The sequence below is a fragment of the Trichoplusia ni genome, chromosome 18 (genome assembly GCF_003590095.1).
Source record: "Trichoplusia ni isolate ovarian cell line Hi5 chromosome 18, tn1, whole genome shotgun sequence".
NCBI lineage: Eukaryota > Metazoa > Arthropoda > Insecta > Lepidoptera > Noctuidae > Trichoplusia > Trichoplusia ni.
Window position 1 is genome coordinate 1,022,581 of NC_039495.1, and position 20,808 is coordinate 1,043,388.

The 20,808-nt window shown below is 37.3% G+C and overlaps 1 protein-coding gene across 7 annotated transcripts in view; it reads right to left on the bottom strand.

Moving 5' to 3' along the window:
- LOC113502961 (neurobeachin) overlaps nucleotides 1-20,785 on the bottom strand; it is a 363,451-nt gene extending 342,666 nt beyond the window's left edge. For 5 of the 7 annotated variants that reach the window (XM_026884732.1, XM_026884730.1, XM_026884728.1 and 2 more), the window contains exon 1: nucleotides 20,485-20,785. In XM_026884732.1, the coding sequence (XP_026740533.1) occupies nucleotides 20,485-20,643 (159 nt within the window). In that variant the 5' untranslated portion in view covers nucleotides 20,644-20,785. The remainder of the gene's footprint in view (nucleotides 1-20,484) is intronic. The other 2 variants (XM_026884734.1, XM_026884733.1) reach the window with 1 other exon arrangement.
- Nucleotides 20,786-20,808: the final 23 nt, after the last annotated feature.

The following is a 20,808-nucleotide window of genomic DNA, read 5'->3' on the forward strand; positions in this document are numbered from 1 at the left end:
AGTTCATATCCCACCTCCATGAGCAATGGCTCGTTGTCGGTATCAGAAGGCTCGGAAATATGTGATATGTTTGCTACTTACTTTTTGTCAGTATATAGAAAAAATACCGAGACAAACATTAACTTGAATTCTGAATATCTTAAAGAAATAGGAAAATATAGTCTTAACTTAACTTCTCCTGTTACTGATCATGATGTTCTATTGAAAGCTTTGAAAAATGTTGATTGTTCTAAGGGGATGGGACCCGATAATATCCCTCCTATTTTTATAGCCTCTTGTGCGGAATACTTAGTTACACCGCTACTTAAAATATTTAATTTGTCACTGAATTCAGGTGTTTTTCCTGCTACTTGGAAAGTAGCTAAAGTTGCCCCAGTCCATAAAGGTGAAACTGAATCACTAGTAAGTAATTACAGGCCGATCTCGGTCCTATCGTCGTTTGCAAAAATATTCGAGTCACTGATATGTCCATATATTCAAAATCACTTTAAATTGTATCTTGATGACAACCAGCATGGATTCGTTAAGTGTAGATCCACTTGCACTAACTTAGTGTCCTTTTCGGAATCTGTTACTGAAGCCATTGACTCTAACAAACAATACGATGTTATCTATACTGACTTTAGTAAGGCTTTTGACCGTGTTTCGCATAAAATAGTTTTGCAAAAATTAAAAGTGTACGGCATCACCGGCTCTTTCCTGAGATGGTTAACATCGTATCTTGAGAAGCGTACTTTCTTTGTCGTTGTTAACGGTTTTAAATCAAAGATTCATTTGATCTCGTCTGGCGTCCCACAAGGATCTAATCTGGGTCCAATACTATTTAACATTTTCATAAATGATATACCAGAATGTTTTAAATCCTCTGACTATTTTATGTTCGCAGATGATTTGAAATTTGGGCGAATGTGGAATCTCTTAAAGATGTTGAGTGTCTACAAAGTGACCTCGAAAGATTGCTAGTTTGGTGTAATCTTAACGATATGGACCTTAATACCAAGAAATGTTTCCATGTAAAATTTTCCCGAAAGGCTCATCTAATTGATGCCGATTATTTTATTAATCATGAAAAAGTACAAGTTGTTGATACAATCAGGGATCTTGGGGTAATTTTCGACCAAAAACTGACATTCCTTCCGCAAATAGATAGTGCAATTAAAAAAGCATCCAGAATGTTAGGGTTTATTGCCAGGAATGGAAAAATCTTCCGCAGTAGTAAGCCAAAAATTACGCTTTACAATAGCTTGGTTAGAAGTATTTTAGAATACTGCAGCATAGTATGGAGGCCTCATTTTGCAACTCATTCACTGCGGCTGGAGCGGGTTCAAAAAAGATTTATGTGGCACCTAATGCGTAACTGCAAAAGAATTGAAAAGAAGACCTCTTATATGAGCAAATTGAATAATTTCAATATGAACACCTTATCCAGTCGTAGAGAATTGATTGACTGCATTTTCATGTACAAACTCGTGAATGGAAAAATTGATTGCCAGGGGTTGTTGGCTAAAGTGTCCTACCGCGTTCCAGCACGATATCCAAGAAAACATATTACCCCGCTCTATCCACCACTAAGGAGAACAGTACTTGGAGCCAACTCTCCGCTACCAAGAATGTGTAGGCAGCTAAATAACTGTAGTGACCTCATCGATATTCACGTCGATTCACTTGGTCGATTTCGGTCTGCTCTTGTTAAGCACATGTCTCAAAGTGAGAAAAAGCAGCAACTATGATCTGATTGTAACTTTCATGTCTTTAGTTTTTAATAGCTTTAGTTATTATTTATACTTACTGTTAACAATCTTAGTTAAGTTTATTTTTGTAATTGTAATATTCAAAATGTTTACTTATTTTTAAGATTTCTCCTTTACTTTACTCAGAGCTGTCCGTGTGAATGTTGTATTCGCCTTTAATTATTTGATGCACTTGTCTATAATCTGTTTTGTATAAGTATGTATTAGTGTAGTGTATTTAAATGTTGGTGAATCTAATAAATAAATAAATAAAAATAAATAAATATACATGTAGATAAAACAGACGGCGTTTTAACTTGGCTAGATGAAGCAGTCAAGTGACGGATGACCGGGCGCTGCGACCGTGTAATGGGACTGTCAGATTGCTCTCGCAATCTTGTCTGCCTCCCAAACTTACTACAAATAAATATATTATGCCACAAAGGAAATGTACAGTAATGAACATATAAAATAAATTACGTTTTGAAAACAGTCAAGTAGTACTTTGCGATATTGCTCTTTGGATACAATTAATAGGCATATTAGACAACCAGGCATAAAAGCCAAACCAGATCATAAAACAACAAATGCCTGTATGTGCGCGGTAACCCGATATGGATCCAATACAATTACTCCCGTATTGTGTAATCATGTTAGTCACCGATCTCTCTCGGGAAATGAAATTATAAACATGACACAAAGCGCCTGGCGTGTGCTGTGCGCCTGGTACTCGGCACACCAGACGACAGGCCGCCTGTATTATGACCGTGTTACTGTTCCGGGCTCTGCAAATGTTACGTGAAATGTTAATACGCTGACGACACGGCCCGAATTTGAAATAGGACGAGGCAATCGTATTAAAACGTAGGCCATCGCCGCCGCCGCCACTTCCAGTGGATTAAGTGTAAATATATTAATGATCACGTCACGCTACAGCTTCAAGAAAACTGTATCTATCACACGTAGCTCGTTCTCACTGATACATTCGTAAATCATATTTATACGCGAACCTGAAGCGTACACGCTTTATGATTTTATAAAATGAAGTTATGGCCGTTTTCATTGTGCTTTTAAAGTAATACTAGGAGCTTGTAATGGAATACGGCTATGAATCAAGAGGATTTATTTCAAACCATTTATCAGACGCGTTCCGACATTTATGTACAGTGTAGGAATATTGAAATCGACATGTGCCCCCGTTCCCGTTACATAATAATACATGCGAAGGCAGGAATACTTCCCAATCAGTAGTCACCGCTAAAAAAACAAAAACCATCGATCGACCATACGAATTCTACCTGCAACGTTTATAAGAACAACTCCATTAGCTAATTACTCTGCGACGGTTTAGACCTGCTACAGCAACTTTTATTTTACTTTCACTTAACATTCAATAGGTTAATTTAAATTACCTTAAACGAAAATACAATTGTTTTTAAAAGCATGTTCTTAGGCGTATCCATTTAAATAATGGTCTAGTAACAACCTTACTTTTGTGAAGACGTTTATAATATCCAAAACAGGCTTTTCAAACTGAATTGAAAACATTTGAAACAGTAAGTATCTAGTAGAAAAGTTGTGTTCGAGGTAAAAGCCACCCTTCAAATGACTATGTATGTACATGTATTGTGTGTAGCGCGGCGCGGCGGCGTGCGAGTGTCCGGGTGGGCCAGCCCTTGTTGCGGGCGCCCCACATCGCGACACGTCACGTCACCTGCTATATTGTTTGTTTCCGTAACACTCCACGCAAATAATCAATCTCATTACATTCTCGTTTGCCTATAACTCAACAGTTTATGCCCAATTACTCAGCATTGCAATGTGTAGTTATGAAAACCTTTTATATTTCTAACATCGACTTTGTGGTGAACTTAATATTAACGCTGTTTAGTAAGTCACAACGAATATAGAAACTAAGCCTTCGCAACAAACGCGCCCACGCAAAAATACTTACCTGATACACATATCATAAGAAGTCTTCAGAGAACCAAAAATCACATACAAGTGAAAACCCCCGAAATATAAACCTCTTTTCCTCAAAATATAACATTAAGTATCATATTCCTATTTTCGCTTCGTCGATCTCGTTGTTCGTGTACAGAGGGTTATATAAGAGTGAATCATGACGTATAGCGAACATTATGCGCGGTAAATATACAGGGTTCATCGAACCCTACAGGAGATGCAGCCGTGGCGAGCATCCAGACTTAGGAAGAGCAAACAACAATATTTGTGTACATACATATACTACTTAAGTTAATTTTAAACGCCCAGTTGATTTTGACCAACGGACTAATAACTAATTAGCCTCCATAGATATATTTGCTGTTTTATTACTACATTAATAAATTTAAACAAAACACACAGTACGTTTACAGAAAGAGCTTTTACACATGGGTTTTACACATTCAGTACAAAAAAATATATTTCTGAACCAGTTTGTACAGATACACAAACTAATTGGCATACCGATACACAATAGACTATAAATTAACGACATGATGTGCACTAAGTGCATAACTACAGACACGTGTACTACGAATTCCATTATCCAGTAATAATGACAAGTTATCCCGTGAATGTGCGGCCTCGTAATTAATATAAATGGAGAGGTATCGGGACACTAATTAGCGGTCGACGCGACTGTCTCATTATCAGTTATATCAATCATATGAATGCAGCAATTCATGTCGATCAAATAACAATACCAGGCAACTTTGTGTCGATATGAAATGATGATTCATTTAGTTCAAATTAATTGTATTGGTTATCAAAAATGTTTCGTCAATGGACGTAGTGAATAATGATCAAATAGTCTGTCTCAGGCGAAACTTTATTAAAACCATCAAAAATAATTTTAATCCGTGTAAAGTGCATGAGTTCCAGCAACATCATTGTATGATTGTCAATGTAATCGCGACATGCCTAGAAATGCTTGCTACATGAGCTATAATCAATAACCCAATATTTTTTGAAATCTCTGATATAGATTCATTAAAATGGTCACTGCTAGTTCACATGATAATATTTGTCAGACAGATCGAACATGACTCCAGGCGTAATATCGTCCAAGTTATACCGTCACCGTTTTGCGGCAATATTGACCGACCTTCACACTTTCATTACTCAGAATTTCGAGACCAAGCTAGCAGCAAAAAAGTGACTGATTTATAACATAGAAGAGATCGTTAAAAGATGAAAATATTCGGGAATTGTCTTCGTAGATTGATAAAAAGAACTGTCATTTTAGCTTTAGTTATTCTAAAATAATACTCGTAATGTCTGGAGTTCCATATAATAATTAATCTCTGCATGAATGTTAGCGATCGTGTATCCCAGCTCAGAGCGAGCGTATAAGAGTATCAAGGTAAAGCCCGGTTGACAGATGGGTGACATCAATCAAGCAGCTCGCGGCTCGCAGATTACAGATCGCACGCAACACATCATTACAAGCCACCGCAATGCCGGTAATTGGGCGACACCACAAAACGATATTATCCTACTGGATATGTTATGTCCATCTGTTATAAACTATGCTTCCATATATGTGAACACGGAATTATTATTAAATGTCATTAAAGTTTCCCAGAGGTTTACAATTAGACATCACTATATATTATAAAACAGAACCGCTTTTTCTGTGCCTATTTCCCCTTGACCACTTAAATCTTTGTAACTACTTGACGGATTTTGATGCGGTTTTTTTTTAATAGATAAACTGATTCATGAGGATGGGTTATAGTTATGTAGTTAGTAGTGTTAGTTTATGCATAAATTAGTAGAGGTACATGGTCAATTTTAGAGGTTTCAAATGTATTTACTATTTTTTTACACTTTCATCGCAAACGCTGGCTTACCCCTAATACATACATCAAAATAATGTTCTACAATATTGGTTGATGGTCACTCATGTACGGACCAACCGCGTCAAGCGTAGCTTAACCTGTGATCGATTGACTTATGCATTTATAACTTAGCCACGAGCTCCTCGCGTAGTCTTGAATCATATGTGTAATTCATCACAATTTGATCAGAAATAGAGAAAATGACTGGGGGATGGTTATTCAAGGGGTTGGAGTTTCTTGCCGGTGATTCTCCATAAGAATGAAACTATGGAACCGCTCAACTAGAGTCATCATCATAACGTTTTGAAAGTGTCTGATAAACTATTTGAAATAAAACCTTATGATTTCGATATTGAATGGAGGGGGGATATCAAGGGGTCGAGTACATACTTGGCGTTAGATGGTACGTACCTGGTGTTGGATGGTAAGTACTTGGTGTTGGATGGTAAGTACTTGGTGTTGGATGGTAAGTACTTGGTTTTAGATGGTAAGTACTTGGTTTTAGATGGAAAGTACTTGGAGTTAGATGGTAAGTACTTGGAGTTAGATGGTATTTACTTGGTTTTAGATGGAAAGTACTTGGAGTTAGATGGTAAGTACTTGGAGTTAGATGGTAAGTACTTGGAGTTGGATGGTAAGTACTTGGTTTTAGATGGAAAGTACTTGGAGTTAGATGGTAAGTACTTGGAGTTGGATGGTAAGTACTTGGTTTTAGATGGTAAGTACTTGGTTTTAGATGGAAAGTACTTGGAGTTAGATGGTAAGTACTTGGAGTTAGATGGTATTTACTTGGTTTTAGATGGAAAGTACTTGGAGTTAGATGGTAAGTACTTGGTTTTAGATGGTAAGTACTTGGTTTTAGATGGAAAGTACTTGGAGTTAGATGGTAAGTACTTGGAGTTAGATGGTATTTACTTGGTTTTAGATGGAAAGTACTTGGAGTTAGATGGTAAGTACTTGGAGTTAGATGGTAAGTACTTGGTTTTAGATGGAAAGTACTTGGAGTTAGATGGTAAGTACTTGGAGTTAGATGGTAAGTACTTGGAGTTGGATGGTAAGTACTTGGTTTTAGATGGAAAGTACTTGGAGTTAGATGGTAAGTACTTGGAGTTGGATGGTAAGTACTTGGTTTTAGATGGAAAGTACTTGGAGTTAGATGGTAAGTACTTGGTGTTGGATGGTAAGTACTTGGAGTTACAAATATGGACAGAAGTTGTGTGGACGCGGACGAAATCGCGGGTAACAGCTAGTAATAAATATCTTACTATCTGGAAATTATTTGTTGTATATTTTAAGATAGCATTTTATTGAAATATATTACGAAAAAACGGGCAAGTTGTTAATCTACAACATCAGTGTATTTTAACTTCGTTTTTATGGAACCGCATAAAAAAAGGAAATCCTAATAACAGTGGATAAAACAAAAATAAAAGAAGATTACCACCACCGTTGCAAAAATAATATTAATAAGGCTGTTGGTTATAAACAAATAGCCTTCATCATGCAATGGAAGATTTTATTTCTTGATGAGGCTTTTTAAAACACCAGTTTATAAATCATAATGGAATTGAAAACTTAAAAAGAAAAATTTAAAATATTAAATACTCTTATTAAATATCTTTGGTGTATAGTGAGGTTAAAGTACGAAACAGACGCGAAGATCTTGAACCGTATAGCACGTTGTTAGATAAACAAAATTCTGTTGGGTATGGCGGTTTGACAGCTAACAACAACAAGTTACACCTAAGCTGACGGTAGATGTCACAAACACAATATAAAGATGTGAAAACAAGATTCCGGGGCATCAGGGAAGTGTCGCCAAAAGGATCGAGGAGTTACAGTCACGACTACTTCAGTACTTAAAGTGTCTGAAATATTCAACAGCCTCGAGAATATTCACCTTCAGGTCCCTTATTAAAGCTATTTGAGAACATTAAATAAAAGGCCGCGGGCGACGGAGCGAATTTAAAGTTGCTTCCAGGGTTTTATAACAAAGATTTTGTAATAAATTATTTTCAGAGATTCTGGTTTATCTTAAAAGTTATGTACCTGCTGCTGAAATGAATATTTCTTTAAATATAGGAACAAGTCGAGACACGCATTACTTTATCTCCGGTTCGAATCTTTCCACATTTCTGTACATTAAGTATCTCATGTTTTTCTGTACGGAGAAAAAAATGTCAAACAGTCATATAATGTAGAATACATTTAAAAAATCTGAATCACATTTGTTTTACCTTAAGAAGCATGTTTATATAAAACACATATCATTACTGATAAAGTGGTCAAACAAACGAGTTATCTAGACTGAAAACGGGTTAACATGAAAAAGGCGTACATCAGTAGATCATACTGGCAACGCGGGTGCAACTTTTTAGTTCAGCAAAATGTTAAATAAACAAAAACAATGGGCAAGAGAATAAAATTACTCGGTGGCTCTGCTTCCAACGCGCCGCGCTTTAGTCCGGACTGTCTCGGTCACAAGCAGAGAGCATTCACCCCATTACCAACCCTAACATTATACGTTAACTGCAATAAATCAATGTTCCGCGATCTGATATTACTATACATTCAGTTTGAATTGTTTTTGTTAAGAAATCATTTACTTTTCAGTCCTCACAAGTGAATGAATTCTTCTGTGGATAATATTATGTTGTTTTACAAATCCCAGTAATCAATTGAAGAGTCGTAGCTTTATTATGCCTCATGTTTATGACACAACTTTTTGTATTGTAAGCAACGTGATAATTGCGGTTTCTCAGAATTAATAAGAGGTTGCACCACACTAGAGTGAGAAGGACCAAGAAATTTCTGGTCCCCACAAATGACAGATAATGTATCTTGTTGTTGACCCTTGATGTTTTGTTGCCCTACTACATTTACAACTTCTGCCATTACTGTGGCAGTCAGATTACAAGTTACAACCGAGTTAAGTACGTTAAGAAAGAAAAAAAAGGTCCGTTTTTTGTCGTCGGAAATTCCGCGGCCACAAAGGCAAAAACAAATCTCAAATAGACGTAAACTATGAATGATATACCTAGTGCGAACTAGTAAGTTAATCTGCAACACTTGCAAGATCAATAAATAAAACGTCAATAAATATGAGATTCAATCTTCAATATATTTTTATCTGAGGCGATATAATAAACGCGCTTAGAGATAAAGGGAGAGCGCGGTTCTCGCCCCAACTGATTTAGCGAAGGGTTATAATTTGTAATCCGCGAGCGTCGACGACGTGCGAAGACTCGGAGAGGGACGAGGGGAAGCGGAACGGCGGGAAAAACTACTACTCATCACACAGCTCATTATTGGCAAATGAGTGACTCGACTATTGCGATAAGAGGATTTGCTGCTCAGATTAGTGCCATGCTACATGCAACTTTTATTCAATAAAATCTTGGAAATTGGCATTCACAACAGTGTGCGACTTACGGACCGGATGGGACGCGATTCTCTAATAGCATAAGTAATTATTCATAGAAACATTATAACCCCGGTAGTCAGACAAAAACCATTGAACGGCGAGATTAAGCAGTTATGCCTTGTTTTGACTAGACCAGATAGTAACGGTATAAGATCTCAATCACTACTCATCACTACTCAATAATACTGTCCGAAAGTTTGAAAATCTCTTTTTCAACTTTAATTTATACGAATAACAGATTTAAAACTGTTTTAAATTTAGCTAAATACAGAGTAAAACGTCCATTTAACATCACAAGAAGATAAATTTAAAACCTCAACATCCACTTTCAAACAAACGGTTTTATATTGTGCAAATCTTCCTGAAAGCATCCCGCAGTACATTGAGACCGAGCGCTCATTAACAAAACGACTAAGAGCGAACAGAACGCCCCACTCAAGTGCAACCTGCAAGTATGCCTGAAACAAAAGCGCAGCTACGACGACCTACAAAATTATTGGACGTGTTTTAAATACAATGCTGTCGTATTTCGGGTGAACCGGCGACTGTCTGCCTGCCTGGCTGAGACAATTCTTTTGCAGATAAAAGTCGAAAAATTAAACGATTTTTCCATTTAGGAACGGAAAGACCTCAGCGAGAAAGTGGATTCGGAAGAATTTTCAACACGGTTATTTTCTATTTCACTTGCCGCGGCGTTGCTACGAAACATACGTAGCTCTACGACGCCTACATCGCCGTCTGAGATCAAGATTCGTAGCCGAGCAGAGAACAAGGCATTTAAGATCTTAGAAAACCGGTTACCATTTATTCTTGTTGCATGTATGTGGTGCAATATAGGTTTTGTATTATGTCATGAAAATGTAAAAAAAAGACTTTTGTGAGATACTAAAACTAAGTTAAATGTCATTTAATTAAAACAATGTTTTAGTAACTTGGAATCATTGCTACGAAAGAACGGTTAACACTAATTTGGTAACAAAGACATGTTAAATTCATTAGGTTCCAGAGAACTCCCGCATTTTACATGAGCCGAGCGATTAACTGTGTAAACTCGAGTATATTTCAAGGTGACGAGCTTGCCGACCTCTGTTCTAGCCCAAATTATACTGAACACACGACAAGTGTTTGATGTAAACGATGTTTGCTTATTCTTACTATACACGGTATTTAATTAAATGACTAACACAAACTAGAACACATTGGAATTAATTCAAATTTAATGATATTATAATATTATTATACATTATATACATAGTGGAAAAATCTAAGGCTGGCCTTTGCCCTGTAGGGACACCAACGGCTAAATAAAAAAAAATAGATATAAGCAAGCTATATTATAGGGCTACGGGCTCTTGTTTTTGTAATGCGTAAATCAAAATAAATAACCCAATAAACAAACAAAGAAATGAAACCCTGAAATAAGACACCGGCAATTATTTTTATCCATCTACCCACCTAATGGTAACATTTAGGGAATAAGAGCCTGAGACACGTCATATTATATATCTCTGTCGAGTTAAATGATCCGAACTTTCAGAAGAGATCTCTTTGATTTACCTTTATAAGTAATATACGTTGATTTTCCCTATTGTCTGCATCGTTTGTTACGTTGATATTAGTGAAGTAATGGGCAATAAATTACGTACCAATTCTATTACGGGTCAATCAAAGATGAGGAAAGAAGGAAAGTATCGAGTGATTAATTACAACGAGTGGTGTATTGCTGTTTTACAAGAAAATAAAAAACAGCCCTGTCTGTGTCATCATAATATTTTCGCATGGAGAGTTGTGCTTTGCGAACCGGGCGGTATAAATAACGTTATCGCATCAAATTCGCCAATCCTGCAGTTTACCGGCGAGCGACGCACATTTTATATTAATGGTTCGTCCGGCACAGGTATACAATTTATTATGGCGCCCAACTGGGACTAATTGAATAAACAAATAGGCTGTAATTTGCAATCCAACAATGCAAAATAATAAATCTATATGAATAAACATAACCTCGTACGGTGTTGAGTTACGGTCAAAAATTATAAAGTTATCAAGCACAAGAAAATGAAAACTCAGAACTTTGTACCAGAGTCTGTGGAAAAAATAACTAAAAACAAACAAAGTGAGCTACTCATTACGGCAATTTGAATGCATAATGTAAAGGAAAAATATCGCTGTATCCGCTACCCTCAGTCCATTCCAGAGTAAGCTTCGACACTCGCTACGACTGGGATTCTTAAATCGCTATTGTAAGATGTTATTGCTCGGCTCGGTCGTGCTGCGCCGCGCCGAATTATTAACAAAACGGAATAAAACGTCTGTAATCTGTGCCTTCCTTGAGGTAATGGTTACAGATATTATCCGACTTTATGGTATAATCGATACAGGAATGTTAAACAAAACGCCTCTGCCATCGCAGATACAATTTCAATTTGAAATGCACATAGGGTATGTTGGTACGTTTTTGTTTAAGTACTAGTGCAATTTTCGAACAGGTATAGTATTTGTCGATGGGTTCTGATAGCGCAAGTCAGCACTCGAGGTCCTGTAGTGTTGTGGCGCGGACGTGTAGTGGGTGACGGCGCGATCGAACGATATCTAGTTAATTGAAGGACCATTGCGACGGCATTAATGACCACCACTCGCCAACTCAATTACATTACCCTCTCACCCGCTGCCGCCTGCATGGTACTACATAGTTCTGTTATTAAAAATATGAATAGCTTTCATTTTTTATTATGCTCCGATATTGTGTTATACCTTATTTGTCTTGTTTCGACAGCGTTCCTAATGTTTAAATTTACTTTACCGTTTTGTACTTAACGTTGTTATCATAAAATCTCTGTTCATTAAAAAAATTCTTTTTTATTCTTTTGCCTCCTTTATAATCAAGCCCCAAGTATAAGTAACTTAGTGCTGACAACAAAAAGCGCTACTTGACTAATTGCAGCATAATCCTTAACACGTATAAATACAGGCAGCAAAAATTATAGCGTAAAAAGGGTCGACAAGGCAAATTGGCATCGCGTTCATTAACCGATCCCCGGTGGAAGGGATTTATCCCCATTAGGCACTGTCGGTTTCCGCGCGCTAAATAATATTCACCTGGACAACAGTGTTCCGACAACATGCCGCGCCGCTCGTGTCCACGCGGCATACTGCTGAATGCGATAAATATTTGACTACCCTCGCTACATTTTATCAACAGGAAAATTTGTGGTCAATTTCGTGGTTCGAATGGATACTTAATTGATCACGCGTTAAATATAAATCACTAAAATTAAGAACATTTTACTTTGTGTGTTAACTATTAACGAAGTTTTCGTTCCAATGTATAATACTAAAATATTCAAAAGGCCGGTATTGACCAACTTACATTGGATATTACATACGTACACATGGGAAAGAGTTCTGCAAAAAGTGTGTTGCGCAACCCAGTGTTCGGAGCATTATTCAGCTAATCGTATTCGTCGAAGAAGATTATCTGTAGGCAAGCACGGTCGAGACACCGAAGCGTTTTATTTACGACAGTTCTCTCGGCTTACATATAATATTCATTAAGGCTGAGGGTCCGCCGGGTATGGGCAATAACCACAAATAAAATTAATACTTTATGTACAATAGAACCGGACACATAAATGTTGTAACTAAGCATTAACGGAATCGTCTTAAGTGGATCACCCTAACGTCAGTCATTAAAGTTTCAATCTGGTTAACACGGTAAAAGTACCCAGCATTTACCGTGTTGAATACATTTTGGTTTCTTGCGATTTTTTTCTACATATGTACCCTTGTAAACTATCTTGACTGTTTCTGTTTATTGACATGATAATTAATATTGATGTAAATTGTAACATTCTTATACAATTACTACAAGTTAAACGGTTTTCCAAACTTACACGACATGATGTGGCTGGTTCAATGTATTTGTAAATGCAAACATTCAAAACGACAAAGTGATACATTAAGCATAGCGGTCGCATAATTTCTTGAAAACACGCCACAAACTGAAATAATGCACGGTAAACAAAGCAAAACAAAAAAACCGTGTACAATATTGTACACGCGACTAATCCTGACGAAAACACGTTTCTGAAATGTACATGACTTAACATGAAACTGGGATAACAAGGATATACAGCGCCATTTCAGCTCATCACGCCACACAGATATTACAATCCCAAATTGCCGTGGTTGCCAGCCGACATTGCGCTATTTATTCTCTAAATTTATTAAACTTCATTAAGTACAGAGCTGGAGCTTAAAATTATCGAAGGGTGACGACTTAACAACTTGGTTCTTCGTAAAAGGGAGGAGATAAATCCACGTTCATCGAAGTATCCGGGCAAGATTGGCGGCTGACACAAATTGCCCGCGGCGATTGGCCGGCACGTTCGCACCAAATATAAAAAGTTGATCTCACCTCAACGTTTATGTTTTTTCGCTAAGATCTGTAGGGAGCGCTTTTTTTTCTGATCGCTATGAGAAAAGAACACCAAGATTAGAAGAGGCGGTTTAAAGGATAGTAGATTTATTTTTCAATTCTCGTTCTGAGCATCGTTACATAAAGAAAAACACTTCACGATAAGCTATACTAAGTAGTGTAGTAGTAATAGCGTATAAAAACAAGGTTTCAATTTGAAGGTATTTTCAGTGTCCGTGAATAATATACAACATAAATTGGCTGTAATACCGTTCCATATAGGCACGTGTGAGGCGCATAAGCCGCGGCCGGTGTCCACCCTGCACAGCGGAGTATCGATCCCGCACGAACGTGCACACCACATCACGGCTGCGCTCATTTGCATGGCAAGTATACTCATCTTTCTTATTGTACATCCTGACTATGGCCAGCACCTAGTACGGCCAGCACCTAGTCCTATCAGTTAATCAAGCCTATTCATATTCAAATATCCTTCAAGTCAATAGTGCTTTTGTTACAGGAACGGCTAGCAACTTGTTTTAGTTTTCTTTTAATAGGCACGGAACCACATTCGCAAGTTTATAGTCGCAGTTCAGAAAATAAACAATTGACATAAAAAGTATGAATCAATTTATTACTGGAATTTTAAAGCGTGCGACAAATTCTTTCGTTTTCCTTCATTTGTTTTATATTTTCGAAGTTCTTCTCTCGCCAAGACCAATAGTATTGTCTCAGAAATTGCAAAAGTCGCAATCAAACCTATTTTATTGGTATCCTTTGATCAATCGAAGGTAACAACAATCGAAGTCTCATAGAGCACTCGTACGTGACAGGGAAGTGTACCCCAGTAGTTTAGGCACGAGCACCATAAACAAACCAATTACCGTGGCGGCTGTATTTCAGAGTGTTTCAGTATTAGCCGAGGGACACCGGCCACACCCGCTGCATCAATCAATCGCTGACCGCTACTATACAAGCTACGATATTGCCGCCACAGTCACGCACAGGTATAGCTAGCCCAAGGCCAGACGGCTAACAGATCGATTTCTGCCTTTATGACTGCTAAATAGATTTTTTATTAAGCCATCAGTTGTTGCGAATTGTGTCAAGCTTTTTTTTTCTTTTTTGCTTAACTTTGAAACAGAAAAAATTAAAATACTGTTGAATTTTTCAAGCAGTTGCAGTTTCAAGTTTGAGTTTATCACAAACAAAATTCAGTACACCATATTCATAACGCAAATAGTTATTATGCTCATTCAGGAAAACTGGGATCATCCAACTAGCTGTGGGAAACTGTACCCTATATCCGGAACACACCGCAGCAGTAAAGCTACGCGAACGGGTTTAAAGTGAACACTGGGGTAACACCCCTTCCATGTTTCACTAACATACAATTTTAAGAAAAAATCAGTAAGCTAAACGTGAATTGTAAGAGTTGTAAGTTGTTCAGATTGTTACCTTTCCAACAGCGAAATTGAAATCATGTTTCAAATTTTAGGCTTTGTAAGTGCAGTTTATGAATATAATTATTGATTTCGATAGCGTGGCTAATGAGGCATGGCAGACGGTCGTGATCGACCCGCCAACATGCCAGACCGAGTCCTTCGCTGCATATTCATACTAGCTAATTGATATCTAATAAAGAGTTGCCTTCTTATGTGAATATAAAATCTGTACTTAAAGAGTCTTTTATCAAATTCAAATACTTACAAAAGTTAATAAATGCCAGAATAAGATTACCTTTCTACGACACGTCACTTCTTCGAAATGAAATTGTTCAGCAGATTTGTTTTATCTTTCCAACAAACCTTTGACTGGATTTAACGAATTCTGGTTGTCTTTGCTTTAGCCTTAATAAAGTTGAACATGGAGGCTTTTTTTTCAGTTACTAGTTACTGTAAGCCCGCTGCATCGCGTAGCGTACGCCGCAGAGACAAGCCCATTACACGTCTAGCCACTCCACTATCGGATATTGTTAATTAATGCAACGGAGAGAGCACTCTTCACATGTTTCTGCTTACATGCACTAGGTTAGTATATTTTTGTAGCATGCGTTGATTAAACTAGAAGGGTTCTGTGGACGAGTTATGTTTGCTTAATTTGTTTGGTCACGTTTTATTCTTTCCATTTGTTTTTCATGACAATAGAGAGAGGAAATACTGGTCAAGTGTGAGTCGAATCGTGAGTCTGAGGATTTCAATATGATTAAGAAAAACAAATTTAAAAAATGGGTACTACTGACCCCTAAAAAGAGCAAAACGTGATTTGTGGTTTCTTTTTTAAATAATCGTTTAAAGTTATTGGAGATTGCCAAAATATGTATTTTTTACGAAACTTAAGTTATGCATCCAAAATCATAACATATCTATCTCATTAACTAATCTCACTACGATTTTTTTTTGTTGATACTATACAAACAACATTATCCTAGCCTTTTCCCAACTATGTCGAGATACCAGTGTTTTACAAGGAGTGACTACATATCTACCTCCTCAACCGAGTTAACTAAACAACGCGAACACAAAATAAAAATGAGTTTTGAGTAGCCGTCGCGTTGGTACAGCCATAAATTTGAAGCGTGATATTATATATTAGTCTTTCTCTTAATATTGCGAGTCCGTTTCGCACTTGAAAGGTATTTTTTTGTATGTGACACCGAGACAAACATTATAGATAGGTACCTACCTGAAGAACTCTACATATCAGAATAAAAACACAGCAAAAAACAAACGTGTTTTGTTGAGGAAGGCCACACACGTGTTCACGCTATTAAAATGCTGTAATAACAATCCCGAGAGGCATAATGCATAATGGTTGCCAGGTGGATGCGCACGCGCAATGCACCGGCTGCGTCAAGACAAGTAGCGCCACCTGTTTCTTGCGAGTGAAATCGATACGCTTTTGGTTCGGCGCACTACTCGCCCCCCCCCCCCCTCCACGCCTCCGCTCGAGCCCCGCTCACGCCTGCACTTAGATCGTCTGACGTTAAGATGCAAATGCCATTACAAAAGGCGGTGTCTAAATAATTTTTACAGTAAATTTCATAGCGGCTTAGAATCTGCTTAAGCATAATTACTTCGCACAATAACATACAATACAAGTGTATTGTTATCCGAGTTTAAGAATAGTATCGTTCCGTGCATTCAATAAAGCTGACTTTATAGTAGGATAACCGGAGATTTTTCAGAAATGTGCTGACTTGCTTCCATCCTGGACCGGAGTTCAAATATTATGTAGCCTATTGGTTAATAAAACAATAATAGAACTGAATGTATGTGCAAAGCAAATGCAAACCAAATACTGAAGAGAAAATCTATTCTAGAGTACAATAGAATTCAATAGATTTCACCGCAGTATTTCGAGTTGTCCTTACCATCTTTTGAATTTACAGAACTCATACAAAAGTATTGTATTCGTTTCACTTTTCACAACAGACAGTTTAGAATTCAATAGTACTTCTGGCTCGCTCCGTTCAGCTTGTGATGTCGTCTAGATTTTTCGCTTACGTAAACACTAACTTTCAAATTTAATAGTTTCTTTTCAAACAAATGTGCTGCAATTTCAAATGGTGCCGCCATGATAAAGGAAATTATTTACTGATGATCTTTAAATTGAAACATTTGTATGTTAGTTCTTAGTCAATATACCTACTTACTCAAATACGAACCTGCTTTACGAATTTTCCAATATTTCTTCAATAGGAATGTTATCATATCGATTACCATGCCTGTTCGAACAAGTAAATTTGAGTACTAATAATGAATCATTGATAACACCACATTAGATATGGGGACACTTATTTGCCGTGCTACTGAATTTTAATATGGACTTTAAGGTACGCCTAATTTCATTGATAAATTCCACGTAGTGAAAGAGTTATCTGTAAAGGCGCGATGGTGTCGAAGACACCTCAATAACGTACCCAATCTACCGATTGAACGGATCATCGCCTCCTGAAGCACCTTTAGATAGAGTAAATGAGATTCCATTACATTGTAAATTGCTTACAAAGGGTATCATGGTATCTTTACAGATTAACGCATTATCGTTATCAACATTGCTTCAAAATAGACGAGAGCTCTATTTATATTGCAATATCTATTAATATTCCACGTATTACACAACACAGTCTCTGCGCAGTGAATGTAATTAATCACTGATCCTGTTGGTGCCATACACCAGGCAGTAGTTCGCGGCACGCTTGTGTATTTTCTCCGCCGCTACAAATATGAATCAATGAACAGTATTTTCCAATTTCCTGGCAGTCCTAGGAGCCACGATCGACTGCGTTATTCAGAGCGACATCATTTCCACTCAGATGGTGTTCATTCATTCCGTGAGCACATTTCTTGGCTTCCATAAGCTTGTGTAAATTGCGTGTTGTACCCAAACCCAAAGCTTGGCACTCAGTTCTCTTACATTATTTTGGTTTTGGATGTTTTGCTGTAGTGTTTATTCCTATTTCTAAGCTGAACGACCTCGCCACTTGTTTATCTCGCAAAAGATTATATAATAAATACGGAAAGGAGTTTTTTTTAATAATATAGTATACGACAAATATAATTGAAACTAAATTAAAAAATATATGAACACTCTTTCACTGAAAGTATTTAATTTCACAAAGTTTTGCATGAATTCGCATAATTTTTAATTAGTATTAAAGCTGTACATATTTATTAATCGAGCGACCTAGTAGTGGTATTCCGTGTACCATTTAACCCGCTGCGGATGAAGATCACTTATACCCGGCGCGGGTCACGTTTAATTAGTTTCCAGCTCCGCCATTACGACTGGAATTATTTCCGGACCACGGTAGCTCACCTTTTGTTCCTAACTACCATTGATTAATTATTCTCGATTACTTCGGTAATATGTATAAATAGGTATCAATTTAACCAAGTAGGGGTAAATTGTTTCTTTAACACGCTGGTTAATCAGGTTAATCTAGTAGAGGTCGCCAGCCATATGTATTATGCAGCCAAGCCTGTTCTAAATGATGTCAAAAAAGGACAAGACCGTTGATTACCTAATAAAACAATTCTTTCAAATTCTTTTTTAATAGACGGATGACGATAAAAGCGGTTTGCGTTGGTTGACAGAAAAACCTCGTAACTGGTCGAAGCAAGGTCGCGGTCAAGTGTTCGAAGAAATTGTGTCGTTGTAATTATAAAGCATATTTTCAAATGCCGATCGCGATTGATTATGCGATAACCCCGATATCTTTATCAACTGTTACTGTGACTCAATTTCAGGTATTAGATAACGGCATTGGGTCGGTTCCTGAATTTATAAACCGGAGCTTGTGTGTTCCAAAATAGGCTCTACTGCAAGAGGTAAGACAAATTAATAGTATTAGTCACTAATTATAAATAAATAAATAGAATGTACAGAATTATTTTTATTTCTGTTAGATGTGATTTAGTAGACGTCCTTGTAGCTTACGTACACATCCATATTTCGGATGTGTACATAAGCTACAACTTATAACGATTTAAGGCAATTGTCTAGTCATTACTTACAATTAAACAGGTGGTAAATTGCTTTGTCTAATCTATACGTTAAACAATCATGAACGGAAAAGCATTTTTTTATAACAATGAACTGGTAAGGTACACTAGCAATGCAATTATTTTAATTACCAAAAACAGGAACGAAGACTTGTAAATTTGATTAAATTGCTTGAACGTAAAACAGGTGGCCAAATTATCTCGTGCTGGTTCCTTCAGAAAGTTATCAACCCTCTTTCCTAAATCCCATGCAATGTTTTCCATAGCGCGGGGCATCCCAAAGTAATGTTCGACACGCGTTCTACAGGATTTTTACGACTTTCTACGTAAATACTAGCCTTGTGTTAACAGGGCATCCATATCCTGAATTATAAAGTAACACCAGCAACCGGCGCAAGTACATTACGTAATAAGTGTAACCTCCGTACTGCCTGATGTTAAATAACTTGACTATTTTGTCACACTACTCACAAAAACATTGAGGATTGTTTTGCAATTTACACAATAATATGAAGTCGTCAAGTAAAAACAAGTGACTTTATTTATATGTTTATCGTCACAAAGCCACCTGGGCCTAGCTAAAACGAGCTGCGCCCGCGCCGTTTTTGCACAGTATATTATTATGTATTATGTCTCGTCATTTGTCACTTAACTACCTACCTCACCACCTACTAAACCACTAAATGATTATTAGTGAACGTCACCACGATTCTTCAATATATTTTAGAAGTGATAACATTTTGCTTAGAGACCACATTTAGCTATGAACCATTAATGTCGTTCGGTTCCACGGTCGTCACAGGTACATCAGCATTATAGGACACTCATTGTCCCGACTGGATTCTTAAAGTTATGCATTTCTGTATGTGCCACGCATAACTGATTACATGACATATCTTAGCAGTTTGCAACATATAATTTTACGACGAATTAAATAAAAGTACTCGTGTCCTCAGTCCTCTCGAGGGTTTTACAGACTTATTCGACTATTTTAAAATAGCAGTGTTAGTTACATGAAGCGGTGTTAGGTACATGCCCTTCCCATATTTATAAAATATTGCTACCTACCACGATTGTTAAATATTCAAGGTAAAACCACGTCATTATTTTACGCATCAATTAGCTTAGACTATTGAGACCTACAATAATCAACAATATAGCTTCACGTGTACTGCTTGTTAGGTGTTGTGCTTCCTGAGCCTCGCCGTGAAAGTAAGCAGTGTACAGCCGGCAGTAAAATATCAAAACAAACATAGATCGCTTGCCGGCCGCTGCCGCGATCCTGCGATTCACGACCAAACACGATCGATAAAAACAATGAAAATAGACGCGCCTCTTGGCCGACCACACGTTGCTGCGTTATTGTTAATCGAATAAACAATTTGCATAAATCTTTAAATGTACGATAGACCATAAAAACAACGAGGTACGAAGTATATACTTCTAAATACAGTGTCATTCCAATCTAATAACCTTTCTAAGACGAATCTGATAAGATTTCACTTTGATGCACTGAAGAAATTGTGGTGCAACCAGTCGGAGCAGGGGCGTGCAGACTTACCAGATGTAGGACGGTGTTCACCACCTCCCGGTTGGTCACCTGTCCGACTTCAATTAGCCCGATAAGAACTGCGAATTTCAGGCTATCGTTCGTCGTCATCCTGACCACTTCTTCAGGTCTTTTAATATCACTATACGGCGGCGATTTAAGGTCCGCCATGGTTTATTATGTCACAATTCACTGATACACAATTTTAAAATCCACTTACGACCATAAAATTCAAGAAAACATTATTCCCTTGGCTCACATGATAACACACCGAAGTCGCATTCTGCCATTTTGGATTTTGAAGATGTTGCCATTCATGATATTTCAAATGTTACC